The 12290-nt window shown below is 40.4% G+C and overlaps 1 protein-coding gene across 4 annotated transcripts in view; it reads left to right on the top strand.

Moving 5' to 3' along the window:
• Positions 1-12290, top strand: part of nf1a (neurofibromin 1a) — a 70200-nt gene that overhangs the window by 9206 nt on the left and 48704 nt on the right. For all 4 annotated transcript variants that reach the window (XM_060075181.1, XM_060075182.1, XM_060075180.1 and 1 more), the window contains exons 2-4: positions 5929-6072; positions 7919-8002; positions 9754-9944. In XM_060075181.1, the coding sequence (XP_059931164.1) occupies positions 5929-6072; positions 7919-8002; positions 9754-9944 (419 nt within the window). The remainder of the gene's footprint in view (positions 1-5928; positions 6073-7918; positions 8003-9753; positions 9945-12290) is intronic.

Genomic DNA, 12290 nt, shown 5'->3' with positions numbered 1-12290 from the left:
AAACTGGTTGTATCGTGAACCTACGGACTTCAGTGGGGGTTTCATTCCGTCTGCGCACGGCACCTTCTCAACAATAATCAATAATCTTCCTCCCACTCAGGGTGAAAATGGTAGGTCTTAGCTCGTTTCCCCTCAGCCATGCCAACGTTTAGGAGTGCGTAACTACTGTTGACGGCTTTCAACTGCTGTTGACAGCGCATGCGCTACCGCGCGTATGTCCCGCGCAATATATATATATTTAAAAAATAAATAAAAATCTTCACCCCTCGCCGTCGACTTGGGTTCTGTCGGCGGTCTACTGGTAGACCGCGATCGACTGGTTGGGCACCCCTGTCTTAGATACTCTTATATATGGATTAAATAATTACTGAAGGGGTCTGTTGTGCTGTATAGAGATAAAAACTTTTATATTTATCAAAGTTTTTGCAATCAGCACCTTTGACTGCCACCAGATTTAAAGGCTCCCTGTTGGCAGGAAGGTTTTGGTCAGAGATATATGTAAATCTGTGTCATCAGATTTAGAAAAAAAAAAAAGGCATTGAATTTCAATTACTGAATATTTATGCATTGAAATAACGTAGCTGGATTTTTTTTTGCCTCTGAATTTAACTTTCAATTTTCAACAAATTATTTTCACCTTTATTTTATCAATGTTAAAAAATTCTAAATCAAATATTCAACGTTAAAAAATTCTACTTAAATATTTCAACGTCCCCAACATGCGAAAGTCACCTGCAAAATTCAATGTATGAAATTCAGTGTTAACATCCGGGGTCCCAAGGAAGAGCAATCGATCCTAGATGCTAGATCGCGGTCAAGCAAGGAGAGTGGGAATAAGAGCGTCACTTAGAGCTGGGCGATATGACGATATATATCGTGTGATGATATCAAATTGTCTATCGTTTCATATTATCCTCTATCGTTTATATCGTCTTGTCGCAAATCACACTCTTTACGATAATATTTTACGTCATTTGGACGACGCTTTACATTCTTCCACACGGCACATGAACGCAACACAAACAAACATGGAGGAGGGTGAACGTGACAATTCTGAATAGGAGAAGGACTCCCACGACCAGCCAAGACAAAGTGAGCTCGTACCTAAAAGAGGGGCTACGAAATAGGCCTTTCCATGTGGTCACTTTATATAAACTACCGTAATTTTCGGACTATAAGACGCGCCTTTTTTTTTCTTTTTTTTCTCGATTCTGCGGCTTATATAACGGTGCGGCAGAGGACAGCTGATTTGGAACAGAACAACAGCTGTTCGCTTTCACAGGGAAAAACGAAGGAACTTCAACCTACTTAGGCCTACTAATTAACCTTCAAAAGCTATTAAATCTTCAACAAAATATGCAGATACTGTCAAAATCGGTTCCAGGGACTATATAGGGATTATTAATGTTGTTTTTGATGGTGTTTTTTTCTGGAACGAGTATTTGAATATTGACTGAATTGAATATTCAGTTTTGCAGCGCGGGAAGTTTCGCGGCACGGCAAGTTTTGCCCGCGGGGCTTCTGAATTCATTCAGAAGCAATGACGGAAGACAAGCAATGACATTACGAGCATTGCTTGTCTTTACCTGTTGTGGAAGAGGGAGAGACGTCGGAATTCCCCTCGTTTATGGGTTCATGAGACCATTCGGAGCCTGGAAGGCTGGTGCTGCCTGCTACCCAACTGGGTTTTGTTTGGGGTTGTTATTCTAGCTCTTTAGCATACTCATAGTTTAGTTTAACTGTAAACACAACTACACTACAAAATGATGATTTGTGGGTTTTTTCGAGTTACTAAATAAATGTAACGGTAGTGAACTCTAGGTCACTCCAAGGGAGTAACACTGATTGGCTGTTACGGCATGTCACTCAGTGGCAACGTCTCAGTGGCAACGCTGTTGAACGCTGATTGGCTGTCATCACGCGTTTGCTGCCGAAAAGTTGAAATATTTCAACTCGAGCAGCATTTGACGCGCCGTCAAATGCAACAAACTCAAGGTACAATCAATTGGTCGATGATGGGAAATGAAGAAATACAAAGATGCACGTTATTTTAAGATTAACTTAATCGGCGACAGTGCACCCTATTCTAGCTGGTAGCCTTTTTAGATCCACTCATGGTCCGAGTCCAACTCTGTCACGGCAGGGCTTCAATGTGAAGTGGGTCACACCAGACGAGCCACGAGGAAGATTTGATTCTAGGTTTTGTTCAGTTTTATATAATGGGTCCTAATGGATGAAGCTGCGGGGCCAAGTCTGATATGTTCATACTGAAAGCCTTTTCAGATGTTGAACACAAAAGGGTCTTACTCCAAGTATTTTTTCACATGAAAAAGACTTGTTGTACTTGAGGCAAATGAATATTGTCTGTGTCCACTTTTGTGAAATGTACTCAAACTTTTAGTTATATCCTGTGTGTGTGTGTGTGTGCTTGTGTTGCAGGGTGTTGAAGTGTGTAGCTGCGACTAGCTATAGAGTTGCCCCTCCCCCTGGCTTGCACACATGCGCTCAGAGAGAGATCTCTATTGGATCATGAAGAGCTAGAGTGCATCATAGGAGAATGTTTAAATCGTATTGCTTAAAGGTCCCATGGCATGCTACTTTATGGATGCTTTTATATAGATGTTGGTGGGCCCCTAATATAGTACTTGAAGCCGTTCAAGAAATTCAGCCTTGGTGCTGTATTACAGCCACTACAAGCCAGTCCCACAATGAGCTTTCCACAAATGTGCCGTTTATAGACGGCACGTTTGCCATCTACAAGGTGGAGCCTCTACAAGGTTGAGGTTGGGCGTGTGGCCCTGAGCAGCTTGCAGCCACGGTACAATGCGCTCGTGTTTACAGTGGATGTATCACAATGGTGAGGCGCACACAGGGAGGGGGGGGGGGGGTTCGGCTATCTCAAAACTGATGAAGCACAGGATAAGACCGTCTGTAAATTATGCCGTCAGTCGGTGCCAGCACGATTGGGAAACACAACTAATTTATTTCAACATCTGAAAACATACCATCCCAGCAACTACACAGAAAGTATGAAAATGCGCGTAACAACAAGTTTTGCCCGCCGTCCTGCCGCAGCTGTCAACAGCGCGAGCGGGGCTGTTCCAAAACAGCAGTCTATCGTGTCGTCTTCTGCAGCAGTTGTACCGTACGATAAACAATCAAAAAGAAGAAAAGATATAACCCACGCAGTTTCTTATTGTATAGCAAAAGACATGATGTCCATGAGCACAGTGGAAAAAGACGGGTTCAAAAAGTTGATTAATGGGCTGGACCCAAGGTACAATCTCCCTGGCAGAAAATATTTTTTGAAAACTGCACTGCCTCGTCTGTATGAAGACGATAATAAAGAATAAAGAATATGATAATAAACAAGTGTATGGTTTAACTAATGAACACTCTGGTTTCTTCAGGCTTCAGCAGTATCAAATTATATCACACACACACACACACACACAGCCTATCAACAACAATGTAAAAATATGCAACAACCTCCTGTATGTTTTTGTCTCGTCCGTTCTGTCTTATATTTGAACACTTACATTGTCATGTCCCTCACCTAATGTTGTCTTTCACTTGTCAAAAAATAAATAAATATATATATATATTATATATCGTGATTAATATCGATAGCGAAAAAATAATCGTGATAATATTTTTTGCAATGTCGCCCAGCCCTACATGCTCGGCGCGTATGAGCTTTGTTGTTTCAAAGGCCGAGCACGATACCTATTGCTCATTTAACACCTATCGCCTACTGCAGTTATTTCTAGCTTCTAGGGGATCATAGACAGGCTAGGCGCTAGGGGAACACATACTAATGTTCGAAAACCTCATAAAGTGAAAGTTTCTATGAAAAGTCCCATGGCATGAAAATTTCACTGAGTTTGAGATAAAGTGTGCAAGATAACAATTAAGTAGCAATAATAAATATATTTTCTTAATATCTCGAGTACCGAGAGCCGAACGGATAATTTTGGTGCTTCAGAACTGTGGTCGTCTGCAGTTATTTGTACTCGGGGCCTGTTTAATGCTGGGTTCCGGTACCCATCCCTAGTGGTGGCATCCTTCAGTGCTGCCAACAGTGATGCGTCAGCTTCCAGTACTCAATCAGCTCTAGGACCCTGACATCTTGAAGCTTGGTCGGTGTTCGATCCGGCAGGACAGCAGCAGCCCACCCTTTGCTCCACCTGCCGATCAAACATATCACAGACGGAGTTCCATCTTGTTTTAACATGATTGGATAAGCCGTTGGATTGCGAGGCCCGATTGCTTCTGTTTCTCCTGCAGCACTTTGGTTGCCACGGTGCTATGATTGAAGTGACTAACCAGTTGGCCAGCAGCAGAGATTGCTCAATACAGGTGTAGTGCAAATCCCTCATGAATGGCCAGCTGGAGGGGTTTGAGCAAAGCAGGCAACGGAGGACCAGCTGACTCTGGGAGGATTGTTGGCAGAGATGATGTTGGCCGCGTTGTCATGGACGCATCCAATGACTCGGCCTTCAAGTCCAAATTGCTGTATGGCTTCATTCAGCTTTGCCGCGAGAAGGCACGCTGTATGCCTGCTTGGCAGGCTATGAGTGAGCAGAACCGAAGAGTTAATTTGCCAGTCGTCGCCAACGTATAGTGGCAGGTGTTGTTAAGGTAGCTCTCAGTCTGCTGTAAGATGGTCCACCAGTCCGTTGGTAGAGCATCGTTGTCAATGGTGACAAGCTTTGTAAGCATCTCTGCCTTTAGTTTGTTGCAATGAGATTCTATGCGCCCGGTGATGGTGGCTCGTGACGGAATTCGATATCTTGGTTCAATAAAATGTAATCAGATCTAAAACCCTCGCTATTGACAGCACTTATTTGCAGCATATTCTTCTCAATCAATTTGCAGATTCCTTGGTGAAATGTATTAATGCGTTTTCCGCCGCAACTTTTCTGTGCCGACACTGTGGTGATGGTAGGTTGTGACTGAGAAGACGACCCACTATTAGCCAAGATGGTCTGATGGTCATGGCTCATGTGGGATATCATTGTAGCAGTTGTTGTTGTGCTGTTCACGGCTTCAGTGTTTACAATGGACATGGTCGACATTTTTACAATAACATAAGATAGATCAAATTAAACGTGATCGATCAAATTCTTAAAGACCAATTTATTGATTGTCGACTAATTAAGATCCCTAGTACAGTCCCATTTAACGCAATGATTTGTTTTATTGTCGTGTGGAAAAAAAATCGCAATGACCATCGCGTTCCATGTAAATGGACCTCACAACGTGAATCCGTGCTCTCATCACCATGGACAACATGGCTAATTATATTCATCCATTCGAAAGTGTGTGTGTGTGTGTGTGTGTGTGTGTGTGTGTGTGTGTGTGTGTGTGTGTGTGTGTGTGTGTGTGTGTGTGTGTGTGTGTGTGTGTGTGTGTGTGTGTGTGTGTGTGTGTGTGTGTGTGTGTGTGTGTGTGTGTTATTACTGTTCAATAACTAAAATAGGCTCACCCTTCATAGAAAGTTGGTAACCAAAACAAATCTGTTGCGACACAACTGCACACCTTCATGTTCTCTAATGACAACTATAGTCATGTACTAGTGCAAATAAACATGGCTTGTAGCTATGACTATGACTGAAGCTATCGAGATGAATGATCTATGCATTAAAACTGAGTTTTCTTTCCAACAGCTTGGGATATGCTTGCATTTGCCAAACAAACCAAGGCCCATGACGCATGACAATAGGATAAAGCAAAAAGAAGAATATATATTAGTCATTGCCTTTTGGTGTTTTTGAGTGAAGTAGGGCTTAATTACAATCATGGCATCTGATGTGTTCAAACTGGACAAATATCTATCGATAAAAATAGTTCCCTAGATACAATGTTTTACTTTTTATAATTGAAAACATAATGGATTCTCTAATTTTGCTCTGTCTTTTCTCTCAGCTTCCAATTAAGGTTGGACACCAGAATACCCACACCAAAATCAGCACAGAGCACAACAAGGAATGTCTCATCAACATCTCTAAGTACAAGTTTTCTCTTGTCATCAGTGGCCTCACCAACATCCTCAAAACGGTCAACAACATGGTGAGTGCACTTTACCATTTACCAAAGTATTTTAATCATGAGATACTTTGAGTTTTAAGATGTAAAACCTTTCAGAGGTTTTGCATTGAGCATTGATTAAATTTCATGTGCTTCATATCTCTTACCTGAAACAAACCAAATGGCATAGCATCATGTTCAACTGTTAACTGCCAGCATAACGGTTTCAGTTATGCTGAAACCGTGTTAACTTACTTTCACGCCAGTGAAAGTAAGTGAATAAACATTTTTCGCTCAACAACGGCTCCTTTTTATACAACATTGGTTCAAATGGAGTATTATACTTGCGTCATATTCGTTAGTTCTGTTAGTAACTTGGTTAGGTCCACTATAGATGCAATAAGAGGACATTGTTGAGAATCATAAGTTTTAAGTTAATTTAGCTAAGTAAAATTCGTAGACATGCCTCATAGGAATATACCTCATATTCCCATTGCAGCTGATGTTAATAGTTTGTAAGGTGTGCAAACTTTATTTACCCATCAGACAAATCATTTAGTTTTCCATGCAGTAGGCCAAGGCGAGGCTTGCGTTCGCCAACATATATAAAAAGATACACAATCAAATAGTGATTTTAGCATTCGATGAGCATTCTATTTTATCACTATTCCATTTATTCAATGCCCAAATGTTGTTCCTTATGCAGTTTGAATGTATTTTTTAAGTATGAAAGATATTAGATGTTAAACAGATATTCATGCTCTGAACAAGCAATGAGACACGGGAACTAAAGACGCCTTGTGAGTCTAGTTGTGTTGATCTGCCGAGGAGAGGGAGGAAAATCCTTGCAGGCTACTTTGAGGCATGGGGCGTGGTTTGAGTGATAAAGCCAATAGCCAAATTATGCTCAGGTGGCTGTCCACACACTTGTGTTGTCACAATGCTGCATTTTTCTAACTTTGATTCAATAACATAAAAAAAAAGATATTCGATACCACAGGGAAAACTTTCCACAACATTGAGGGCATACACTTTTTTATTCTATGTGAAACTCTATACTATGAGGCCCATTTCTGATTTTTTTTTCCTTAGATAAAATGACCAAAGTAAGTAGAGTATATCTCCACAGCTGCAAGGCCTATGATATGCCATCTTGGTACCAAAATAAAGTTCTGACGGCCGTGTTTCATATTAATCGCATCGTTTTTTCTGAGTTGACAATCATTTTGGCCAGGTGTTTTTCAGCCCAGCATATCATACTAAACTTTGGTAAAACGGTCACCAACCGTCTTCTCTGTGCCAAAAATACTGCTGCTTCGGGTTTTCCTTTTGATAGGCGCGTTGAGAGGAGGAGCGGGGGCGATTCTGCTGTTTATAAGTGTACGCACGCAACACTGGCATGAATGTGCGCTTGTATCTGTGTGTGCGTGTTGGTGTGCGTATGCGTGTGTGAACGAGAATGTCGGGGAGAAAGAGTGCTATGAGGAGATGAACGGAATGATGTTTATATTTAAAAAATGCAAAAAAGAAAGAAAAAAAGAAGCAGAATCAATTTGTGGCGCTCTGTTGATTCTGTGGCGCTGCGCCATACATTGTATGGGAAACACTGGTCAATATCTCTCAATGAATCAATAAATTCAACACAAACAAATGCAAAATTTACAATATAACCTTCATGAAACACAAACGGGTAGAAATGTTTTTTACACTTGACCCCTGAGGGCAAATATAATTGAATGACACTAAGCGAACAATGCGTGAGAACATGTTTGTTTATTTAGCCCCTTTAGCTACATATTATTAAATAATGTGTTGTGCTATACAAAATAAAGTCTAAATTAAAATATTGTTGGCCTCAAATCATGTTCTCACTTTTTTTCTTCTGCAGAGGATATTTGGAGATACAGCAGAGAAGAACCTCTACCTCTCGCAGCTCATCATCCTGGACACACTTGAGAAGTGCCTGGCCGGGGTGAGCTTCTATTCTTATGTATAAATGACTGTTCAGCATTTCTTGCCTACACTTTGTCTTATTCTTTACATTGTCTGTAATTGAATCCAACAAGCTCTAGTCCACCCAAATATGTGTTGCACTCATCTATAGTCGGTGTGATTGTAATGCAACACACTGTTCTGCAGTGTCTTATGAGCACGTTGAAATAGAAATACAGTGGATACAATAGTTGGATGGTCGAACATTTGCACTACACGCCACATGTCAAACATGAACGCCTGCGTATACAAGAAGATACGATGATAAGTTTGTGTGCATTCTTTAATAAATCCATGTTTTGGAAACGTTTGTTTTTAAGGTAGTTTCCCTGTTTGACAACTATAAGAGGAATAGGTATGACCTCATTAACCATCTCGTCTGTCGACTTTATTGTTACTCGTGGTAGCTTCCTTAGTCACAGTTGCAGGGAACACATTTTTGTCGTACCTGATCGGTGCTAGGAGTATTGGTATTTCCATATGGGGTTTTCCCTTTTTTTGTGTTTGAGGCTCTGCTTGCATGTACATCATCACACACTGAAATAGCCTCTTGTATTCTGCATGAACACTTTGCACTGACTCGGGGTGCTGCGCAGAGTCAGTGATTGATGCTGTTAAATGTATATCGGAAATTTATTAAAAAAACATCATCGTTATCGTGGCGATTTATATTATTGATATATCTCCCACCCCTACAAGTAGGTTTTTTACTGTCTTCATCGACAACAGGCTGTCGATGATCAATTTCTGAGCCGTTTTAGTGTGTATAAATAATATGAACACCCGCCTATGTGAGCTTGTACCTATCTCTCGTCCACTGCACACACACTATACCAGGAAAAAACATTTGATTACTGGCAAAGCAAGAAAACTGAAGAGCACTAGCCTGAGTATTGTTTCCAGGGGACCACAGATATGGAATAAGCTTGATGGTTTCATAAAAATGTCCCAGTCCTTCTTGGCTTTCAAAAAAAATCTAAAACAGAAGCTGTTATCCACCTACATATGACGGTGGTGGAATGTATTGTTACAACCTAGTTGTCAGTGTGTCTGCGAGATGTATGTGTCGTGTTCTCTGTGGAAGTGTGTGCCTGGGATGAGGCTATGGATGTGAGTGTGGGTGTGGGAGTGTGTGTGTGTGTGTGTGTGTGTGTGCGAGTGTGTGTGTGTGTGTGTGTGTGGGGGGGGGGGGGGGGTCACAGGTCCCCGCTACAAGCATTTCTTGCTTCTTAGGGATCGCCTTTTCATGCTGCCATCTCTGTTGTTGTTAATGCGTGTTGGATGTATGTATTATGTTTGTGCTCTTGTATTGTCCGGCACCTTAGCATGAATAAACTAAACTAAACACAGTAGTCCACATCAGTGTGGTCCCTAGCAACCATTTAGCAAAACTGAACACGCTAGCAACAACTTCACAACAACCCAGCACACCCTAGCAGCACACAGTTCAAGTGGGCTACCATTGGCATGTTGGCTTATGTTAGTTAACATATTCTGTAACATAACATTTTATTCTTTTTTGGGATTAATGTTTTTTTCTAAATATTCATTGAGAATTACTGCATCTCAATTTATCAAATACCGTGAGTGTATTGTTATTGTCCAGTTGCCGTGGGTAAACAATTATTGTCAACCATATTTACAGGAATAATAAGTAAAATATTACAACACATTTTTATCCTGAGACCTTTGACTAATGCCCCATCTCTCCCTGTTTTTAAATGTCCCTAGCAATCCAAGGACTGCCTGCGTTTGGATGAGGCCATGCTTGTTAAGCAGCTCCTACCCGAAATCTGCCATTTTATCCACACATACCGCGATGGCCACCAGCATGCCACCGACCTACGGGCCTCAGCTTCTGGCGTCCTCTTCTCATTAAGCTGCAACAATTTTAATGCTGTGTTCAGCCGGATCTCTACCAGGTTTGTGGGAATCGACAATACTATTTCACATTAGGGCTTTGACTCCGAACTTCGTTAGTCGAATATAATTCGGATATCAAAAATAAATCAAAATTTGAACGAATATTAGGCAGCCCTTAATATTCGAACCTGTTATGGGCAGGTCAAGAGGGAGAGACGTCGGAAACCCGACGGTCTATTCATAATATTGTAATGACCACGGAAGAGGCAGTGAATGAAGTATTGATTAGACAGCGATTTGTTAGAAACCTAATGAACCGTTGGAACACGCAAGACCGGTAACCATAGCAACGCGGTAAACAAACCTCGCGAAGCCCAATCCAGGTCTTACTGAAGGCATTTAATGGTCAAAATACTATTAATAAATATTTGAATATTAATAAACAAACCAACTTCAAATATGATTTTTGGGCAAAAGTCAAAGCCCTATTTCACATCAATGCACACCTTCTAGGAGATTTGGGTTCAGGTTTGTTGAATGAGCTTTTCTAGCGGTGTATCATATTAAACATTGTCTAACCCTTTTGAGTAACGAGTAATGATTTCCAACTAGTATTGTTTGCTATTGTATTATTAGCTTGTCACTGTATTGCTGTAAGACGGTTCTGCAACCCATTTATAAGTGTTACCCCTCTAGTCAATGCATATTGATTACTATAACTATATGTCAGTGATTACAACAGATAAGAATCAGCAGTTATTCTCATAATCTTTTCCAGGTATTTAATGGGTATGTTAATAATTAATCCAAGGTGTGGTGAAAGCCAAATTTAAATTCTGGGTTAAATAGCCACCATTGATCATGAAGTTGGTGCTTTTAGTGATGGGTGTCAGTTAGGGCTGGGCGATATGACGATATATATCGTGTGATGATATAAAAATGTATCGTTTCATATTATCCTCTATCGTCTTGTCGCAAATCACACTCTTTACGGTAATATTTTACGTCATTTGGACGACGCTTTACATTCTTCCACACGGCACATGAACGCAACACAAACAAACATGGAGGAGAGTGAACGTGACAATTCTGAATAGGAGAAGGACTCCCACGACCAGCCAAGACAAAGTGAGCTCGTACCTAAAAGAGGGGCTACGAAATAAGCCTTTCCATGTGGTCACTTTATATAAACTACCGTAATTTTCGGACTATAAAACGCGCCTTTTTTTTTTCTTTTTTTTTTCTCGATTCTGCGGCTTATATAACGGTGCGGCAGAGGACAGCTGATATGGAACGGAACAACAGCTGTTCGCTTTCACGGGGAAAAACGAAGGAACTTATCAACAAAATATGCAGATACTGTCAAAATCGGTTCCAGGGACTATATAGGGATTATTAATGTTGTTTTTGATGGTGTTTTTTTCTGGAACGAGTATTTGAATATTCGCTCGGAAAAACCAACGATTATTCGAAGCCTGAAAAATGGCATTTGGGCAAGCCCTAATGGTAATTAAACATTAAAACACCTGCGGTTTATAGTCCAGTGCGGCTTATATATGTACACATCATTCAAGTTAGCTGCTGCAGCGTATACTCCGGTGCGCCTTTATAGTGCGTAAAATACGGTATTTATTCATTGAATTTACAGAAAATGTGCTATATCATGATATATATCGTTATCGGGATATGAATGACCTATATCGGGATATGATATTTTGGTCATATCGCTCAGCCCAAGTGTCAGTGAGTCAGTGATTCTCAGCATAGTCTCTAGGCTGGGTATTGCCAGGTACCTCTCAATTCAATTAGATTCTTTAGGTCTTGATTCGATTTCTTGTTCTTGTCTTTTTCCTGGATCATTCAATATTTTTTTTCAATCTCTTTCTCTCTCTGAAATCGAAATCGAAATATCGATTTCGATTTGATATTGATCCAATTGCTTCGATATCGATTCAATAATACGTGCAGATGACAAAAATACCAAAATATTATTTAGAATTAACCATTTCAAAATGAATTAACCATGTCATTGTGCTTTAAATAGCAAAAAGGGAATACACCATTGTATAGTATTGTTCCTGACCTAAACTTGCAGCATGAAAGTAATAATCATAACATGGACAAATGTAAAAGGGCATGTACATTTAGACATACTCGCTTCTAGATTACAATGACTGAGTATGCTTTTTTCTTTTTTTTTCTGGAAACAATCTATTAAAAAAAAAAAATCTGAATCTAAATTGAACCGAGAACAAATAAATTGCTGTGCATTGATGAATCGATATTTTTACCCAGCACTTCAGGTGATCTTTGTAATGGGAATGGGATGTGTCTCACAAATGAGGTGAAAGCCTCCTTATCTAGTCATTAGTAAACCAGAAATCCAGCAGGAAGGATTAACTACA

Source organism: Gadus macrocephalus, chromosome 16 (assembly GCF_031168955.1).
Source record: "Gadus macrocephalus chromosome 16, ASM3116895v1".
Taxonomy (NCBI): domain Eukaryota; kingdom Metazoa; phylum Chordata; class Actinopteri; order Gadiformes; family Gadidae; genus Gadus; species Gadus macrocephalus.
This window is presented reverse-complemented; position numbering and strand designations above follow the sequence as displayed.